At 39.7% G+C, this 21,545-nt stretch overlaps 1 protein-coding gene across 2 annotated transcripts in view; it reads left to right on the forward strand.

The window, feature by feature from the left end:
• The first annotated feature begins 8,618 nt into the window (after positions 1-8,618).
• The window catches only part of N4BP2L2 (NEDD4 binding protein 2 like 2), a 41,807-nt gene continuing 28,880 nt past the window's right edge, over positions 8,619-21,545 (forward strand). Inside the window, exons 1-4 of one of the 2 annotated variants that reach the window (XM_066989714.1) lie at positions 8,619-8,776; positions 9,214-9,385; positions 11,118-12,559; positions 20,701-20,825. In XM_066989714.1, the coding sequence (XP_066845815.1) occupies positions 11,118-12,559; positions 20,701-20,825 (1,567 nt within the window). In that variant the 5' untranslated portion in view covers positions 8,619-8,776; positions 9,214-9,385. The remainder of the gene's footprint in view (positions 8,777-9,213; positions 9,386-11,117; positions 12,560-20,700; positions 20,826-21,545) is intronic. The other variant, XM_066989715.1, reaches the window with a different exon arrangement.

Below are 21,545 nucleotides of genomic sequence, written 5' to 3' on the forward strand. Positions count from 1 at the left end.
GGAAGGTTGGAGAGAACTGGGTCCTACAACGACTGCATGCTGTAGACCTCAGCAATCCCTACTGATTCACCACAGTGAAAAATGCCTGACAGAATTGTATGGCCCCAGGCAGAACAAGGGAAGGAAAAGATTGGAGGGAGCAAAATCCCTTCCTTCCTTCCTTCCCTCTTTCTTTCCTTCTTTCTTTCTCTCTCTTTCTCTCCTTCTCTTTCTCTTTCTTTCTCTCCTTCCTTCATTCCTTCCTTCTTTTTTTCTTCTCTTTTCTTCTTTTTTTTTTCTTTTTTTTTTTTTTCCAGAAGCAGCAGATATTTTAGCTTAGCCACATCATAAAGCTCTGTCGGGGCTGGCAATTTCAGTCAGCTCACAGGAGGCTAAGCTAACACAAGGAAGAAGGGAAGGATCTACACAGCAGAGATCAAGAACTCCTCCTTTTGAGAGCAGTAAGTTGTTACTTGCTTTACCAACTTCCCTACCCATAGATCAACAATATGTGGCTTCTGAGTAACCTAACTGTTGATCAAATCCCTCCCTACAGTCATCACCAGAGTCTGACAAAGGGCCAGCACAAGTAACAAAGATCTGAATGGAAGTCAATTGATGTGGTTTTGATTTGTGTCTAAACTACAAGTTACATTTCTAACACTGAAGGGGGCTTTTTTATTTTTTATTTTTTTTCTTCCTTTCTCACCATGCTTATTTCAACTGCCTTTCTTAATGTAGCAGATGTGTGAAAAGAATACTTTTGTTTCTGGCATGGGCATAGCCACCTTCCCCTTGTGTTTCCTTCTCTTATAACTATGACTCTTGAACAATTGTATCAAACAATCTTTTACAAGAAAAACAGTTCAAATGAAATACATGTAATTTCTCCACTAAGTCCTTCTGACAGGGTTTTTTTCATGTAGGATGGAGAATTAATGCCTATATACAACTTCTACCTGCAGGTGTAGTGATTTGTTTCAGAGACAGAAAAAAATAGCTCATTTATTGGTTTGGTTTTTGAACTAAATGACTGATATTATTATGAACATGAGTTACTTTGCAACTAATTTTAGTTTCTCATATGTCTCAAATAATTTGCAGGGAAGCCACATGGAAACAGTGACTTAAGATGAGTGGAATTTTAGACTCTTACTGTCTCTGTGAGTTCAGTTTCCAACGCTGTCTCCTTGTAAACAAAAATCGAAAAGCTGACTAAGAATGTGGTGATCAAAAGGTATTGTCTTTAATAAAAGCGCAGTACTGATTCTAAAGTTTAATGAGTAGTCCTTTAATATTAATGCTGACTAGTCTGACTGCCAAAAATATCTATCTTTGTCTTGTCGTTGTCTTCCAGTAAAAAGACAAGAGTCAGTAATTTGTATGTGATAGCTCATGAAAAGAAAATATATTAGAGGTGATACTATGCTAGTTTTCAGGGTGAGGATGGCAGGAAGCCATTCACTCCATCTACTTATCTGCTCTCTTCATGTAATAGCAGTTAACAGGAACAGTGGGACACTATTAATATTAAATGACCTACTAAAGTAAATCTTTCTATTAAAACAAAAACTATTAACCCTTCCCCAAACATGTCATCTCAAGTCAGCTGCAGACCTGTCTTTATCTCTGACCTCTCTTCTTCAGATCAGATCCTGAAGAGGTCAGTGAGAGAGGTCACCCTAAAGAGTGCCTTTGGAGACATGTCTGGAAAGAGAGCAATAAAATGCTTCATGTTACAGTACACACAAGTGGAAAACATCCTTTAGATTGTTAATGTTCCCAACAGAATCTGTCTCTTTACCGCAGCCAGAAATTGACTGTGCTTTATTTTGCTACCAATCAGTGCATCTTTTATGCTTTAGGTAAACAAATCTAACCACCTCGCTGTCTGATAGGAACAAGATAGAGAGCATTAATACACAAAACTTTAGGGCTTCTAATGCCAGTTTGGTGGTTTGGTGTTCTTGTTTTTCTCCCCTCCAGTGTGGCTTAACAGCTGTTTTGTTGCTAAATGCCATGGAATCTTCTTGCTGACCGCTCCAGGTATCTGCACAGCGTACACCTACAGCTAACATAACCCCTGGCAGCTGGGATCTAAAAAAACATAGCAGTGAGGAAGAGAAATATTATTTTTTTAATGCCTTGCTGACAGGTATGACAGTGGTATTCTGGGATTCTGTACCAGCAGTCTTTCTTTTCCTGGTGAGTAGCTCAGTTTGTCAGTGAATTCAATTAGTTTCTCTTCCGAGTTACTTTTAATTGATCTCAGTGCTTTCCATACTTAATTGAGATGTAGGATGGGAGGTGGGAGAGGAGAGGCTGTTACCTAAATATTCTTAAGCAATGCTGTTAGTACGACAAGATGGGAAAAATATTCAAGAGGAAAGTGTTTTTACTGAAAGTTATACATGAAAGGTGAGAATCTCAGTTGTTAAACTTCAAGTATTCAAATAAAAGTAATTTTAAGTAACAACTGAGTAGTTAAAATGAACATGTATTCCACAGAACAGGGGAAGTGTCAACATCATTATTAATAGGTACATTGCACTCCATTTCTATAGTATTTCATGTTTTCCTCCCATGAGTAATTCATATATTATGCATTAAATACTCAAATATATTCTGCTGTATAAAATGCCGAGTATTTTTCAGTTGTTCTGTTTGATGCTCATTTTTTTCTGCTCACACGTTTTCTTTCACCATTCCATTGTCTGCTCTCTATTTAAAGCTACCTCTTTTAATATCCCACTGAATTTAAGTCTACCAAAGGCATTACACTCAGTCTCCTCCAATTTTTATTTAAATTCGAGCTGCTATTTAGATATTCTCGCAGACTATACAGTGCCCAGACCTTCATTTTGAGTGCATCTTCCCAGAAACTCCCCTTGCTCTACTTTGAAACATATGAATTGTTTGGAATTATGTTTTCTTGGTCTGCTTTCCTCAAATATTTCACAATCTATAAGTTCAGCTTTGCCAGAGGCCAGCAGTTGTTATATTTTCTAAAGCACTCTACTTTAAAATAAAGGTTAAATATTACAGTCATTTTAGTTCTGTTTTGCTATTGTGCTTAAGACCTAACTCACAGAACCTTTACTGTCAAGAATAATATATTTATCATGCAGACCAGCTTTAAAAAGCACAAAAACACATTCAAAGGTTTAAAAAACCTCCAGAATAAACTAATGAAAAGTTCCTCTTATTCTCTCACCGCAATTTTTATCTCCACTAGGGCTCATCCTATCCTAGAAGGGAACCAAATAACAATATTTAAATGAAAAACTAGTTATAGTGAGGAGAAATATTAGTCCATCCATGGCTTAAATATCACTTATTAGAATATATAACATACATCCAAAAATACTATATTCCATAAACAGCAGGTAAACATATAGGGCTTTATCAGAACTGTAAAACAGAATTGCCATGTTAACACTCAAGTAGAAATTTTAAAATAATAATAATTAAAAAAAACCAAAACACTTTATCTGTGGAAATTAGTAAAACAGAAATGGTTCCTGGATTTTTATTCAAACTTTGAACTGGTATTTACATATCAGTATATCTCTGCCATATAAATGTTTCAGAAAACTGGCAAGCAATATTCCTAGTTGGTTGAGTAAGCCAGTTCCCTTAATGTTCACCAGTCTCTCTCAAGATATAGAACAATTTAAATTCAAGGAATTATGTAAGACTATTTCCTAAATCATCTTGAAGCTTTACCTTTTCTAAAAAGATGTAGTGAAGTACAGAGTAGCAAAATAAACTAAGACACGAGGTCCTTCAGAAAGAGACATGATTAAATATAATCTGAAACTACTCCTCTTGAACTCAAATGCAGGTCTTATTAAGATACGCTTAGAAGAACAGTGTTATGAGAAGAAGCAAGAGGACTCTGCTAAGTCTGATAAGATCATGGCACAAGATCTAAATGACTGAGTTATCATTCTGTATTAACCCTTAACTGTAAAAACTAATCTCAAGTAGTGCCTTCTGGGTATTTCTCTCAATTTTTTCCCTGTTACTACAAGTGGAGTCTGATCGTTCTATCTATCTTACAATTGCCTAACTTTTTCTATTAAAAGGCAAAATACAGACATTTATTGTTTTGCCCACATTTATTTTTGGGGGGGCTAATATTTTTCATGCCGGCTACTTTTCTTATGCTGAATTATTTGGTAAAGTTTTATCTAAAGTTGTTTCTAGAAACAAATTCAAGGGAAATCTTTCCTTACAGAAAAGTATGTTTTTCATTAAAAATACCTCATCCTCCCTGATGGAACAGAAACTGACAATTAGACAACTATGAAGAATATTCCTCTTCCTGCTGCCCTTACAGCATACCCAAACTCACTTATTACACACATGCTCTGCAAAGACTTAAAAGTGTCCATGCTGGCTGCCGTATTTCTCCCTAGAATTATTTGCATGATAGAATTTGGTCTTACATAGCCTCGTGCAGACTGACTCTATCTGAGAGATGAGAAACTGAGTATATTTTTTCTGTAGTTTTCCCTCAGCAACTGGATGCCACTGTGATGCCATGTTCCAGACTTGCAGGAGAAGACAAAGATGGCACATTAGTCTTCTGCAGAAAAGAGCAGGGCTACCTGTCACCTCTCCAGCTCCATGTTCCCCCCACTTCCCTGGCCCCAACCAGACGTGGCCCACCAGTGATGAGCCAACGTGGGAGCACTGACCCTCCGTGGTGCAACAAGAACAGAAGCTAGCCCAGGGCAGCAGAGAGGCAATCCCGTGTAAGGGAAGGGAGTGGCAGCAGCGCCTCTTCCAACAGTAGCTGCTCATGTGGTTTACTTGTGATTTGAAACTGCACTTTAAGGCATGTGTTTCTGCAGAACATGAAATTGGGCCCAGACAGAAAAAAAAGCAGTCCATTACTGCAACTACTTCCTGTAATGTAAGTTTAATCTGCGCTGTGGATTCAATCACTACCAATACTGGTAAACCGTGATAACTGCTGATTGGGATGTCTTCCAGTTGCCTTCTTCCCTTTTTAATTAAGGAAACCAAATGCAAAACTACTCTGAGAAAATGCTCCATTTGCAAGTTCAAACATCCTAGTTGCATAATGTCAGAACTGATTTATTTTTTCCACATAACTTTATTCACTTCCCTTATGCATACAGATTGTGGTGCTATCTGTAATGTTCAGATCAACTTAAACTTACAAGGCCTGGAAAATCTGAAAGTGGAAAACATTCCTTTCACTCCTATGTTAGATCAATTACAGATAACATTTCATCAGCTAATACTAAGATGATGGCATAAATGTCAAGGAGCACAAGAACAGATAATTTTCCATAACTTATTACCAATGCAATATTAGAATAGTTCAGTTGGAGAGGACCTTCAAAGACCATCTAGTCCAGCTGCCTGACTTGTTCAGGGCTAACTAAAAGTTAAAGCGTGTTATTGAGGGCACTGTCCAAATGCCTCTTGAACACTGAAGGCACAGGGCATCGGCCACCTCTCTAGGAAGCCTGTCCCAGTGTCTGACCACCCTCACTACTACAATCCTTATATATTTAAATCTGTGAGAAGTTTCCACCAAAACAATACGTGAGTATTATATGTTACAGAAAGTGTTGTTTGGGTGATACTATACATGGTACATGGTAGAGATCTAAGCAAACTTAAAAACTCATTAAAAAAAATAAGTTTATAAAATTCAGACTCCTCTGCACACACACACAAAAAAAAACCATGACCTGTTAAGGCTTCTTTGTAAATATTTTCACCATGACAGCCCCTTCGACACTACTTTTACCTACCCTGTCAGCTTCTTCTGCTGTTTCTGATGGAACTTCTTTAATGATCTGGTGCAGCCTGAGCATGCTGAGAGAACCGTTTGTAGCTTGGTCTGATATAGGTACAACGCCTTCCCATATGGGATCTGTAGCAGCTGTAATAATATCGTCAGGGAAAGCATATTTTATTACCATCAGTGAGGTTGAAAAAATGACATTAGGGTATTGTCATTTGTAACATGAGGCTTATTTAATTAGATACATGAGTACTGGGAGAATTCCCCAAATGAAATACATTTGAGACAATTACTAGATACACAACATGAAGTGCTTGAGAGCTTTGATCTCCAGACACTACCTTCAACAGGTACAAGGACTTCCTTATTTGATGTAAATGGTTAACTTAGATATTTCACAATTTAGCTTGTGTAGGAAAGCCCATAATTATTATTTTTGATGGAAAATTGCTTTTCCCTTAGGATTAAATAATCAATAGCATTACTATCAGAAAAGAACTCTCTAAAAACTCAAGAATCTTTGTTGCAAAACCTTTTTGAATGTTAAAATTAAGGACTGCCATTATTATTTTTAGATAATCTCATAAAAATCATGGAAGAATAAAGCAGCGTAGCTCTTTGTATTTCCAAAAATTGTTGTGTTAGAAGTATTCCATCTACCTCCAATAGCATTCTCCTTGGTATATCCTATACCTATACATTTTTCTCAGTAGCAAAGGTCAGTTCTTTATATTTATTTTTTTCCTTCCTGAAGTAACTTCCCATGCTAGAAAGACCAGATCCTTCCGAATTTCTCTGTACTTCAACACAGCTTTAGAGTTTGTCTTTTTGACTCATTTTTCTAAAACCTGTTTTTTTCTAAAACTCTTTTTTACAAAACTCAGGCCCTAATGCCACAGGCCAAACCATGTCTAAACATAGGGCTGGTTCTGTTTTCCAGAGGAATTCACACACTGTTTTTCCAGTCTGGAATGGCATGAAAAGATGACACCACCCTGGTTCCTTAGAAGCTGCACACAGATTTTCCGAGTCTGGTAGTGACGTAGGTGGCATCTACATAACTACTGCATCACCGCTAAGTACAAACCAGTACAGAAAGGCATTGGATGCTAAGATTTTGGCATTCACATCATATAGATACCAGGAGCTTTTAAACAGGAATAGCACTAATCTGGTCCTGTGGATTCAACACACATTAGCAGCTGAAGTGCACTCCGGCAGCGCATCCTCTGACTTGATTTCCCCTGCAAGAAACCCAGGACTATGCGACTACCCACAGTGCAAACCAAAGCATGATAAATAGGAAGAATCAAGAGCTTCACTTCGAAAGCTCATTTCTGATCTAAATTAAAATGCTACTAAGGATGCATCTATACCTTCTAACAAAACAAGGCTATCACCTGTCACAGGAACAGAGGCTGTGGTTTGGCCCAAAGGTTAACTGGAAGGAATGCCTGACGTGGATATTAACAATCACTCTTTTCTTTTTACCATGTATGGCAAATAAACTAATTTCAGAGATTTTATTCCTACAAAATGTTCAAAAAGTTTGAAATATGAACATTTACCTTGGTGATCTGAAAGCATACATGTAGCAGATACTTAAAATGGGCATATCACAAGAGTTGTTGTGTGCACTGATGAAACTGAGAAATTACTTTTAAAAGACTATTTCTAAGGAAAAAGACTGTTTATATTGCATAATACTGCAAAATTTGAAAAACAGAACCTAGCCACATCATGGAAGAATATACTCTAGATATGCCTTAGGAAAAAGCTGGAAGCCCATGTAAGAAGTGTAACACATATTTTGGAGGCTTGTGCAGCTCTTCCACTGGGGACAATCCTCATCGGAAATTTATGATCTTGCTCAAATCTTTGTTGTTTATACGCAAAAATCACAATGCCACTTAAAGAAAAATAAAAGTTTTGATCCTGAAAACTCTACAGAAGAAAACATTTTATCCTTAACATAGTGATCAGAGTAAGCTAACCTCAGACAGGGATACACGTAGGCGATTGCAGCAAGTATTCTCCTTTGAGGTTAAAGCCAAGAAAATAATGCTCTACTCAACATTGACAGGCCCAACTTCTTGGCAGAATATACTTTCACAGTTTATTTCATTATTTAAAAAGAAGAAAAAAAGATCCTCAGACAACTTCAGGAAGGCAGACCACAGAAAGCACACAGAACACGCAGCAGAGGGTTGAGCAGGAGCATGGAAAAGCAACACAGAGGAAACACAAATAGGGGCTGCCAAACGCAGCTATGTGCACGGTAGCTGGGATTTTTTTATTTCACCAAGAATAAATCACTGAATGTTTTAATACTGATTTAGAGCAGCAAAGGTGCCTATTGCACCAGCAGCACCCAAAGCCAGGGAACCACTGAGACACCCCCTAAGCTCCCTGGCCTAACTGTGTGCAAGCCCAACACCTGCCCACACAGGAGAAAAATGTTAAACGTAATAATTATTATTAAAAAAAAAAGAAAGGAAAAAAAAAAGAAAAACAGTCCCAAATCCACAGCCCTGCATCAGTGGATTCCTGGGAAAGGAATGAAGGGCAACCTTCCTCATCCCACCAGCATGAGGTGGCCAACCTCGGGGGCGGCGACAGCCCCCCATCCCTACCCCTATCCCTGTCCCTGTCCCCTGGCCCCCTCTCCTTCCCTCTCCCCCTCCATGCCCCTGCCCTGTCCCTGCCCCTCCCGCCGTGCTCCCACCCCTCACACAAGCCCCGCCCCTCCCCGCCGAGCCCCGCACGCGCGCCAACTCCCAGCCAATCCGCGCCTCCCCTCTCCCACCTCCCCGCCCCCTCAGCCCAGAGGCCTCCTGGGAGCCGTAGTCCCCCGTGGGGCGGGGGCGGAACTACAAGTCCCACGGCAGCCAGCCGAGGGGGGCAGAGGGGAGGCGGCGCCATTTTGCGAGCGAGGGCCCGGCCCCGCCGCCCTCCGCACCGCCGGCCGGGGGCGCGCTGCCGGCTGAGGCGGCGGAGGACGGCCCTGAGGTTGGTCTCCTCACCCGCATGCGGCCGGGGCGGCGAGAGGGGTCGGGGAGGCCGAGCGGGAGCCGGGGGCTCCGCCTGAGGGAGGTGTGGGGTCGGGGAGGGAGCGGCTGAGGCGCGGCCCCCCCCCCCCCCCCTTACCCGCAGCCAGAAAGGGGCTGTGGGGCACGGCTGCCCCGGGCAGGGCCGCTGGGCTGCGTGCTCCGCCGCCTCCGTGCCCGCAGAGAGGTGGCCGCGCAGGGAGACAGGGCCTTGCCCTCGTCTGTAAGGTCTGCTGCGTGTGCCCTTCTTGTTAACATAGGGGAAATTGTTGGGCACCTGGAAATAAGGCTGTTGTGTGCTTGATGGGGACTTCTGGGGGTTTGGCAGGTTGGTTAAAGCGGAGCCGAGTGAATCCCTTGTGCCTCCTATGTGCAACACCTACAAACGTTTTCTTACAGAACTATGACAGACCTGTGTGTCCCGTCTGCATCCCATTCAAAAGGCAAGATCATCATGTAGATTGGGCTCAGTGCATGCCTGCTCAGACCGTACTGCCCTTCTTGAGAGTGCAGGTGGAAATGCTTTCACATGCAACGCCTCTGTCCCAAAGGATAGTCAGAGCGAGTCAAGGTTAGCAAAAAAGGGTATTCCTTGGGTGGCACAGTTACAGAGCTGTATCCTCCATCATTAGAGAAACTTTCATGCAGACATGCTCTCTTTTTTTGTTCCATGTCAAAATATATGCTCTGCTTAAACCCCGTCCCAGAAGAGAGAGAAGGATAGAAACTAATAATTCAAAGTTTTTCTTCCACCCGTGTTTTTGGGTGGAGGTAAAGTAACGTTCTTGGGAGATGGAGAATAGAGATTTAAGTCATACTTTCTCCTTTGCAAAAAGGAAGAGCTGAGAAGCAGTAAAATGGTTTGTATCTCTTGAGAGGAGGAGAGACCACAGTACCCAGAGCATTGTTACACCAGCTCCAAGCAAGAAGGATAGTTGCAAGGCCATGTTTCTTCCCATTCTGACATTAGCACTCTCTGCTGATTACTAAAGTTAAATATAAACTGTACAATCTTGGCTTAGATGTTTGGGAACTGAGGAAAGCAAAATTCTCTTTTTTCTTTTGTTTGTACAATAGATGAGAAAGTGCCCAGATTAGCACCTTTTCTTGTCGGTTTTGCAAGTGAACACAAGGTGAAAAGTATTACTTACAAATCTTCCTGTGATACTTACTACCTGCAGGTCCCTTTCTGACAGAGGAGAAAAACTTTGTTTCTTGTCCAGAATGAGGAGCATGCAACGTTATATTAACATTCACTCCTAGAAAGTTGAAATGTTCCAAGGTTCACAGCAGTAGAATAAACCCGCTAGTAGGAGATGTACTTACTTTATTATTTAATACTGCATTTTTAAATATTTTTTTTAATGAAAGGTTTGCTGAATAAGCTACTTAGTCACCATGTTATAAATTAAGTGCTGTTGCTTTTTATTGCATTCTGTCTACAACTTCAGAGTGCAAAGGAAAATCTAAATACACCTATTAGAGAGATGGAGAATGGATGAGGCAATGGCATGACTGGGTGTCACACTGGTCAACGCTATTTTGCTATATGTTTTCAATTGTTCTCATCCTGTCTGTCTTTTTGGAAATTACTGGTTCATTTTTATATCGTAATCCGTTTGGTGCATTGATTGCCTTTTCAGTTTGTTTTTACAAATACGCAGCTGAGTGGTTTTGGTACCTAACAAAGGTCTTTAGTTGTTCCAAAAACAGAAACGTAATAACAGATTGCAGATTTAATTTTAAGTCTGTATTGAACTAGTAGCAAATCATAAATGCCATCCAGCATCTGTTTGATTGGTGTTAAATGAAATAGCTGACTCCAGTTCCCATCACAGAAAAATAATCCTTGTGACTGAAGCATTTGCATTTTCGTTGGTTGTCTTAGTGGTGGTGTGAGGCATCAGCGTGCACTGGAGTTTGGCACGTTTTTGTTCTATAATAGAGATTTATGACACTTGGCAGATTCACATAGGTCAGTGGAGGACAGAGGTTGTTCATCGGATTTTTTTTCCCCTCCAAATATTAAATTCACATAAAAAAGCATGATTTGTAAATCAAGATGTGAAGTCTGACTGCTGGACTGGTACAGCTCTAACCTGTTTCTCAGGTAAAGATGTTCAGTAGTGTGGCTATTTTGTTGAAATAAGCCTTCCAGTAGCTACTCTCTGCTTTTTTTTTTCTTGTTGAATACATTTCAGTTGTGACAGTGGAGTCTGAGGATGCCCATCATAGGCCTGAATAACTTTATTTTTATACTTAAAAATTGTTCATGCTGATAACGTGTTCATTTTTTTTCTAAGATGCTTCATGCTGAAAGTAGAGTAAGGCTCTTGGAGTGTCAGGATGAAATCCCAATTGAACCATGTTCTAAAAAAATGAAGTCAACAGAAGGGGCTTATGAGAAACTCTCTGAGGATGACAACCAGTGCTTTCAAGATGAAGTGGACCCTGACAGAACATCTAATGATTTGACACCAGTGTATGTCTCAGAAAGCCAAGGGGAACATGAAGTGCAAAAGCAAGAGGAAATACCCATGGGTGTCTTGGGAACACCGAATGAAGTGCTTCCTGAAAATAATCTACAGCTTAGTCAGCCGCTTGATTCAGAGATTGTAGAGAATATAAATCCTCCATTTGCATCAATAAACAACGCTAAAGTTGAAGAAGAGAAAGATCCTCTTACATCCAATAATGTTGATGAAGATAATATTAGAAGTAGCAGTAAAACATTCTCACTAAATAGAAGTGAATGGGATGACGAGTTCATTACAAGCAAAGAATTTATTGGCCCAATTTACAAGCCTGCTGAATGTAACAAACAGGACAAATCTGGAAGTTGTGGTGAATGTAGAAGTAGCGTGGGAGATCAGGGTGAACTGCATGAAAACAGAGATAAAAGAAAGGAGGCAAAGACGATGGAGACTGTTTCTTCTGCTGTACCAGAAATGGATGATGAACTGAACCAGTTCTACAAGGAAATTCACCAGCTGGAAAGTGAAAATTTAAACACGTTTCAGGAGAAAGAAACTGAAACCTCTCAGGAGCAATATTCTGCATATAATTGCAGTCAAACATCGCAAGAGGATCATCAACGTTTATCGCTGGGCAGCCCACGACCATTTAATGAGAACGGGCAGTGTTTCTCTGGAGAAGAGCAAAGTCAGAAAACAAGCAGTGAGCAGCAGTTTGTCATAGAAACAGGTGGCTGGAAACCTGAAAATGCCTTTAATGGACAAATAGATTCTGAGTATTGGAACAACTCAGTGCCTGAATTCAGACCTGCCTGGCAGTCAGCGGAGTCTTTTATAGTACCTCAGGGGCTTCTTCCTCCTAGACTGAACCATCAGTCTCATTTTCAGATACTGAATTCCCTGCCACAAAAAACAAATGCTTTCCCTTCTCAGCATGATGACTTTTCTTATGAAAATTACTGTGGTTACCGTGGAAGTAATGATACCAACTGTCATAGTCCGTTGCCTGATCCAAGTGCCAGCTATGTTGGTCATGCTGATATCCATAGTGCTCAGGTCTTCAGGAATGGAAATAATGAGCAGAATGGACCCCAAAATAATGGTTTCTGTGAAACCAGAGAAGAGTGTTGGAAAGATCCAAAAATGTACAGTGTGGAAGGAATGCACAGATTTTCTTCCGTGCAGTTCCCTGAGGAAAGATTTGGTTGTGCACAGAAAGTGCTTCTAATCCTAAGAGGCCTACCTGGTTCAGGGAAATCAACACTTTCTCGGTAAGTAAAGACTTAAAGCTTGGGAAGCTTATTCAAATAAAAAATTTTAAAGAATTTTTAAAAAGTTGATCAGCAAGCATTTGGCAAACCTTGGTGTTTGTAAAATAGGCTATTAAAATGCGGTTATTTTTATTATGTGAGGACATAACGACAGTAAATATTGGAATCATATGCTTTGGGGTTTGTCTCCATTAGTAAGAGTTTCGATGAACAGAAGCTTTTTTATGTTAATTTTAAAATGTTTTTTATATCTTATTCTGAAACTCGCAGGTAGCCTAGTATGTTATGGCCTGCCTCTTTTTGTATTCTCAAATTCCTTCATTTAAAAAAAAAAAATTGGTCGAGTCTAGCAGCAGTAATTTGTCTGATCCAGAAGTATTTTTTTTATATCGATGCAGAAATCTTCAAAGACCATTAGAAAAATTTTGCTACTCTGAAAACATGCAATTTGTGTATTGCTATTTGTGTTTTCAATGGATTTATAAAATTGTGCATAATCCCATCCATTTTTTCATACTATACGTCTGTTAAATTTATTTGTGAACAGCACACAAGAAAAGTATCGTTTTGTCTGATGAAGATACTTGTTGAAGTCTCTGTCAGAGTTAAAAGTAGGTGCAAACTCCAGCTTGGATTTTCACTAACTTTTTGCCTAGTGTAAAAAGCACATGGGTTGGCATAGAACACAGGCCCTGTCCGTAGTAAATGAAAACAGGTTTCTCCTGCATACGAGAAAAGAAGTTACAATATCAGTATTTACTGATCGAGCTTCATCAAGGTACTGTCCGACACGAATGGGATGTCTTTTGTGGTTATGTTCTGTTGTATGCTAGTAGTCTATTAAATAGACAAGTGATCATGTTCTTCCTTGTTTTTTTTTTTTTTTGTATAAGGGAGTAACATTACCATGTGTTTTTTTCCTGATATTTAGGGGACTTTATCATAGAAGAATATCTATGAGAAATTTCTGACTCACATATTTGTATAACTTTAACATTCTCTAGTCACCTGTAGCTCTATTTTGCAAATGTACATTTTTAAAGCTGCATGTGCCTGTGTGTGTATTATTACAATAATTATTATATGTTACAATAATTTCTTAAATATGCAAAAACACAGAAAATTAAGAAAAAATAAAACTTGGAACGATATTGCTTCATTCAGTGTAGGAATTGGATGATATTAAATATGTTGCTATTTAATGTTTTCCATATTTTCTGTGCTGAATGGTCTTTGAATCTTTCTCTAAGCATGTTGTTCATATTAACTGAAAGATCCTGCATACCTTCAGGCTTTTTTTGGTGAATATATTCCTGCTTCTTCATCTCCTTTTTGTAAGACAAATTACTAATTTCATTTAGCAGATGGGAAGGTGGGCACTATGAGATCAGGGTCAACCATAGTCACGGAATTTGGGTGCAGAATTTGAACTGTGCAGGACTTGTTTTTTAATGTATTCAACTACATGCAATTTCATGTGTTCAAAGCTTGCTTTTAATTGCTAATTCCCATGAAATCATGTCCCAGGGTCTCAGGTACCATGGGGTGGGCTGAAGGGACAAAGGAGAAAAAATTGTAGCATCATAGAGTTCTGTAAGTGCAGGCTAGGACAGCAAATACAGTCCTGTGGACTCATCATTACCCAAAGGTATCTTGGCAGTCTTGGCATCTTTAGCACCTTCAGACAAACCTCTACTGCTTGTGCTAGCAAAATAACCGTATTGGAAAAGCAGAAAATTGACATCATCTTTATGGGTCAGTAATAGAAGGGAACGAGTTGCATCTTGTGGATTTCCCAAGTATATAATGACGACAGAGCAGTCGTGAGACCCAGGAATCATGAATTCCAGTCTGCTTTTTTTTTTTTTTTCCAAGCTGTGGGTTTGTAAGTATAGGCACTTTTCCTCCTGCTCCCAAACTTGATATCTATGTCCTTAATCTTCTAATGAAGTCTACATTTTGCTTTGACTCTGTCATTACACCTGCTTGGAATTACAGGCATGCTTCTTGGCAGGAACTTCTGGAGGTCACCTAGCCCATTCTGCTCAGAACAGAACTGTTGCCATCACTAGATCAGACCAGTTGTGTCTCTCTAGCCTGACCTTGAAAACTTGCAAGTACCGTGTCCAGTCTCTCAAAACTTTTCTGGTGCTCATAGGTCATATCCCCTTAACCATCTTGGTAGCCATTTGCTCAACCCTTTCATATTTTTCAATGTGACTTTTTAAGTAGGAAGTCTCAAACTGGACCCAGTATTTCAGCATCGACCGCACAAGAAACAGATAGAGGGGGGATGGTGGCTTCCATTGAGCCACTTTTTCCATTGGCCGCTCTTTCCCTAATGCAGCCCAGCATGTGGTTTGCTCTTCTTTTGTGGACAGTACGCTGTTGGTTCATCTTCAGTTTATGTACTATAATCCTCAGGTCTTTTCAGTAAGGCTGCCAAAGAGTTGCTTTCCATCCTGTACTGATGCGTAGGTTTCTTTTGCGCCAGGTGGAGAACTTAGCACTTTTCCGTGTCGAGCTTCATGATGTTTCACTTAGCCCAGTGCTCAGATTTCTGTGTCCTCCTGGCTAGAAGCCCTAATGCTCAGTATGTCCGGCCTCCCCACCAGTTTGGTGTCACCTGCAAGTTCTCTGCCTCATCATCCAGGTTAATGGTGAGGATACTGAAGAACTTGGTTCCACCATCAGCCCCTGGTGTACTCTGCACGTACTCACTGGAAGTGTCAGAAGCCTTAATGCTTTCAAAGAGCGTTGCAGTCATTGCTCTGTCCTCATCCACAAAGCCAGTTGCTCCATCAGAGTGCAGTCTGGTCTGGCCAATAAAGCAAAATTTACTTGTTGTAAACCCTCCTTGACTCTTCCCGACTCCCTTGATTTCCTTCTGAAGTTTGGAAGTGGATTCCAAGAGGGTGCACTCCGTGGTTCTACCAGAAGCTGAAGTTAGGTGAGGTTGAGCAGCCTCTAGTTCCCTTGTTCCCTCTCTTTACTTCCCTTGAGTAGGGGCATAGCATTAGCCTTTTCCTGGTCACTGGGGATTTCCCCTGATCTCCTTGATTTATTGCATACGTTCACCTGACCTAGACATCACAGCCTCTTGAGACTCATTCCAGTTCCCATCTATTTATCCATCTACTTTCCTGTTTTACCCCAAAACTGGAAACAGCTCTTACCCAACCATAGCTTTTGGTCTGTGCCTAACAGCTTTGCTTCGGCCCTAAAATTCTAAGTGGATTTCTCAGCTCTTTCTTCTTCCCCCCTTTCTCCCTAGATTCATTTTCTTGTCCCAGTTTCAGCTGGTGGTATTGTCTCATGCCCAGGATAATCGTACCATTTTCTTCCTTGCACTTCACTCTTTTGCCTTGTCCCTGTTTCCTAGCCCTGCTGCCAGTTGCAAGTTGTTCGTTCCAGCTTGTACCACACTGCTGCCCACATCCTTCATATTTTAAGCCAGTCTTGTTCCTTCTCTTGCCATGCTTAAGTTTGTGCTGGGAGAAATGCAATTTACAAGAAAACAAGTGCATGTACTTTGCCAGATACCACTTCCTCAATCCAAAGCATCTCCAAGAAAACCTTGGAATAATGTCATGTGATAAAAATGCTGTATTTCTTCCTTCGTTTTGGAGGTGATTGACAACTTTAAAAATTCCTAAACCAATTAGACCAGATAGACACCCAGCAATGGTATCTTTAGGCCAAGTAACAAAAGTCTGCTAAAATTTTAAGTAGTTGATAATGTGATTTTAAAATGTGAATGCCATTGGGAAAAGTTACAAAATATAGAATTGGGTTTTTAGGATATTTTGCAACTAGAATTGGCATCAATTTCAGTTCACATTTCTCTACAAAAATACCTCAACGTGAATTTGAAAAAAAGTTTAATGAAGTTGAAAGAACAAAATATTCATGTCATTTAAGAAGTACATTTGCAATTAAATCTGTTTCTAGGTGTATAAGCAAGTAGTCGACTTCTTCTGGAGCTGTTCTTCCAGAAAGCTGAACCTATGGATCTCTGGAATGGCAAAGTTAAAAGAATATTTACAGCTGAACGTAGAAGCACTTGTGTGCTACTGTTTCTAATTATGCAGTTCTTTTAAAAACATGGCTTGTGACAGTGTTTAAAGCATCATTTACATAATTTAGTACTACTACAGATTTTAAAGTAGTATTTAGTTACAGTCTAGTTCATTCTCTGTGATGTTAGCTATTTTAAATAGATAAATTATTTGATTCTAAGATTATTCTTGATTATAAAATCATCTTTGAAAGCAGGCTAACTAGCATGCAGCTTGGGGAGCTGTTTAAAGAACTGAAATTAAAGCAGGATTTGTGCATGTGTGTACATGCTGGAAAAAATACATATTAGCTTGCTGACTAGTTCTCAAATGAACATTTTGGTTTCCAGATGAATTTGGTGTGTAGAGCTAATACCTTCTGTTAGATCAACTAGCATGTCTAGGAAAAGTAAGTGAGCTGCTTTAATTTTGGTATCTGCTGTAATGTCACTGCCGCACTGTGTTCAATTGCAGGGAATGGATAGGACGAACAGGCAGGTTTACAGCACTTGGGTAATACTGCTGCTCATTTCGGGCACGTGCACGTATCGATACTGACTGATCTGTAATTTGACTTGCATGTTAGAAATGTATTTATCTTCCCTGGTTTTCCTTCTCTGTTTTGCAGAACTGGGACCATCTCTTCATGGTGTTGGGTAGTAATGGTTTTCTTTGCACAGATGTGCTTCATGTTGCTTCTGTTTGAGTTCATGAGCCTTGGATAAATTTTATTTCCAAGTCTTACAACTTACAAGTGTGTAAATTATTCCATACGATGTTGACAAGTGTGTTTGTGTTTAAAATTTTACTAAATTTTACTGAAAGGGTGAGGATTTCATTCCTCTGGTCTCTTTGGTAGTCAGTCTGTCTCTCCAGTTATTTGGTTTCAGGATTACTCTTGCAAATATAGTTTAGTGTATTACATCTGTTACATTGGTTCTATAGGTTCATAAATTGCTTTGTATCCTGAGCTTTGAGGAATCATAACAAAATATTTCAAGAATAAACTTTGTTGATGGACTTGCAAGATTGCCAAACCATGGTCACAGTGTTTCTTTATTGAAGTCTGGAAAATGCAAGAGAGGGATTTGAGTAAGTGAATTATTCTACACAATGCTGAGCAGTTCCTAGAAACACAAATGAACACCCCATTAGTCACTGTGCCTTGATTCACCAGTTCACATATATCCCTACAGAAACTGGGTAGTCAGGCTCCTGGGAGCCGCAGGGGTGTGCCTGCGGGTACTCAGCTAGCAGAGGAACCGTGTCACAGCTGTGTTATCTCTGTGATTAGGTGTTGGGGTTTAACCCGGCCGGCAGCTAAGCACCACGCAGCCGTTCGTTCACCCTCTCCCATCCCTCTCTGGGATGGGGGAGAGAATCAGAAAGAAATGAAAGCCGGTGGGTTGAGATAGAGACAGTTTATTAGGATAGGAAAGAAAATACTACCACTACTAACAGTACTACTACTAATACTGTGTACAACCAAGTGATGCACAATGCAATTGCTCACCACCCGCTGACCAACACCCAGCCTATCCCCGAGCAGCCGGCCCCCCACCCCGACCAGCCACCCCTATATATTGTTTAGCATGACGCCATATGGTATGGAATACCCCTTTGGCCAGCTGGGGTCAGCTGTCCTGGGTCTGTCCCCTCCCAGCTCCTGCTGCACCCCCAGCCTGCTCGCTGGCAGGACAGAGCGAGAAGCTGAAAAGTCCTTGGCTTGGTGTAAGCGCTGCTCTGCAACAACTAAAACATCAGGGTGATATCAACATTATTCTCATCCTAAATCCCAAACACAACACCATACCAGCTACTGGGAGGAAATTTAACTCTATCCTAGCTGAAACCAGGCCATTAGGGCACATGGTCCTTACTCTGTAATATGCACATGCATTCAGCACCCAAGAAGTGAGTGGGAAAGATGGATCTAGTTGTTTCAGGTACTATTAACAACAGGTGTAGAATACTGTGAGTAAGAAGATTGGCCCATGTGTGAAGAAATAATGGTGAGGTTACTTAATGAATACAAATTCCTGTTAAATACTTCATACAACAGAGGAATCAATTAAAAAGAAAAAGTTATTTTTTATGCTGTATGAGTTACTGGTGCCATTTTATCTGCTTAAAAAAAAAATCCTTATGTGCTCTCCTAAACCAGTGTAATATACATCCTACCAAAAGGCAAAGACTCTAACAAAAATATTGAACAATCCCAAAAAGGTGGCTGTACTTTTGGTGTATCATGCTCTGCTTTCTGAAACAGCACTGCTCTTTATTCTGAGGGAAACTTCTACTCTGGAAAAGAGAAAAAGCAAAAAGGAAAAAAAAAAACAGCTTGTGTGCTTCTTTGATCATGTTACTTGACAGATGCATTATTCATAGATTCTTCCGTTCCCCAGTAATTTTAATTTTGTTACAAATCTGTGTTTTAAAAGCAAAAATAATCATCAACTTAATTGTAGGACAATAAATATGTAGGAATTTAATTAATATACAGTACAGTGTTTTGTTGGTTATTTTTTGTTAAGCAAAACTGGATGTTTTTTTCCTTTTGAGTTTTTAATGAAGATCACTAGCTTTGTAACTGATGTAATGTTAGGCCATTCACAGGCTTTAAACTATGGTCTCTAACAGGTCTACTGTTGCTATCTTTTGCCGTGTAAACATCTCAAATCCTTGTGAAATTAGACTTAAGTAGCTCTTCCTGCAGCTATTCATGGGAAAGCTTGGTGACTGAGAACTAACATCCATTTATTCCCCCAGGTTATTTGGGATTTGGCCAGTTCTCTTCCCTTCCTGGCACCTCAGCAGCAGCAGCACATCACACATAATGCTAATACAGTTTATTTTTTGTAGCCTTTGGGTACGTTGCCTGTTTCCCAGTCTGAGTAGCTGCCTAAATTTCCATAGGGCAGCAGAACCTGAGTGTTTCAATGGGCTGGAAATGCTCTGGGGTGCTGAGTGCCTGTTGGCTGTTTACAAATTTAAATAGAGTATAGAATATAAAAACTGTCAAGGAGATCAGACTGTGGATCTGTAGATCTGACTTTAAACAGAACTGTGCTGTTGTCTCAGTTTTACAAGGTTTTCCTTGATATGAAAAAACCCTATCTTAAATTTCTTGTCATCCTTTATTGAAACTACAGTTCTGCAAGACATGTTAACCCATGGAGCTGCTGCTCTGCCAGGGGTGGTCTGCATTGATCCTGAACCACTTTTCTTGTGTCATCTTTTTGGGCTTTTCCTTGAATAGGCTCAACTGCTAAAGTTTCAGAAAAGCAGCATAGGAAAAAAAAAATGAGAAAAGGTCACTTTCTTCTGGGTATAGTGAATGCCAGTGGCTTGTAGATGCCAGGCTTCTCTCCGTTGATGAGAATGTGGATGTGAGTAAGCTTTTGTGGCCAGGACTGGGGGATAAAACGTAGAGCTGGAATAAAAGAGTATAGGATATTGAAGAAACACACATGCTCTCCTGTACTCCTGACTTTCATTAGTGGGACAATGCTGAAAGGTTATTATGATCTTATACTTTTCCCCGAGAACAGGGAAATTGCTGTAAACATGAGTAGCTTGCTTTTGCTGTTCATGTTCAACACATATTGTATCTGCAGGTAGCATGGACAGAGATCAGAGGAGGGTATATTTAGGAGAAGGATTTAAGCATCCGCTTCATTTCTCAGCTGTATCCAGATTCCATGGTCAGATTGGTTCCTAGAGATAATTACAGATGAGAATTGATATAGAAAATGTTAGTAAATGCAATAAATGACCATGAGGTGCTCAGAACCTGTTGTAACAGAACCATAAAGTAGGTGGCTACAAACTTCTTTTAAAGATGGTGAGGAAAAAACAACAAAGAGGGGAGCAGTTGAGAGGGGGGGAAAATATACTTTAAATGGGAATTTGTATTGGAAATACTCATAACTATACTTTTATAAACCATTTTATAGTTTGACATTTGCAAGAGGCTCAGAAATGGGGCACAGATAAATATATTTTAGCTATATTGTTTGTGTGCGTGTTTTCTGTCTGAAAAATAAAAGTTTTAATATTTTTGTGTTTACCTTTGTTCAACAGTATTCTGCTTGGTGAAAGCTGTGATGGCATTGTACTCAGCACCGATGATTATTTTCGTCAACAAGATGGATATATGTATAATGTCGTTCAGCTTGGTGATGCCCATGACTGGAACCAGAAGAGAGGTTTGAATGCATTAAAGGAATTCTATTAAATTATGTTTTTATTTAGAGGATAAAAATATAGCATGACATGCATGGGTTAATGGTCTGACTGATAAGGAGCATATATAAAAAAAAAAAGGTGTAAGTATAGGAGTGTAGATATATATATATAAGTATAGGAGAATATGTATTTTAAATTTTTGTTACATTTTAATGAGTATATATGTATATTTACATTAGATTCTGAAATTGTGGAAGGTTCAGAGTTAGAAGAACAAAATCTCTTTTTCTGTGCTATGACCTGCTGATTAGTTACATTTGATACTAGTATCCAGATGTCAGAATTGAGCCTTTTTAATGCTGGCAACAGCAGAATATCCTTTTTTTTTTTTTCCTGTATATTTCCTGATGTGTGGTTCATCCAAGATTCATGGGAGAGTTTTTCTGAGGAAAATTCTAGTATACTTCTGTAGATTAACAGCTTTGATAAGATATCTTTCTAAATACTTAGCAGTCTACAAGGATTTGATCTAATTGGTAAAGGAATAGGTACCTGGGGTACAAAGGATAGGGGACAGACTGATTCTCACTCTTTCTCTCATTGTAAAATCTCATTATATGTTTGATCTGTTCCAAAGAGTGGACAAACCAAGCAACTCCATTGCCTGTGAACGCAGCTTAATCTCTCTGCTTTTAGTGTCTCAGACAGAAGCTTCCTTCCCATCATAAGAGGAATCCTTT

This window comes from Anser cygnoides, chromosome 1 (assembly GCF_040182565.1).
Source record: "Anser cygnoides isolate HZ-2024a breed goose chromosome 1, Taihu_goose_T2T_genome, whole genome shotgun sequence".
Lineage (NCBI taxonomy): Eukaryota > Metazoa > Chordata > Aves > Anseriformes > Anatidae > Anser > Anser cygnoides.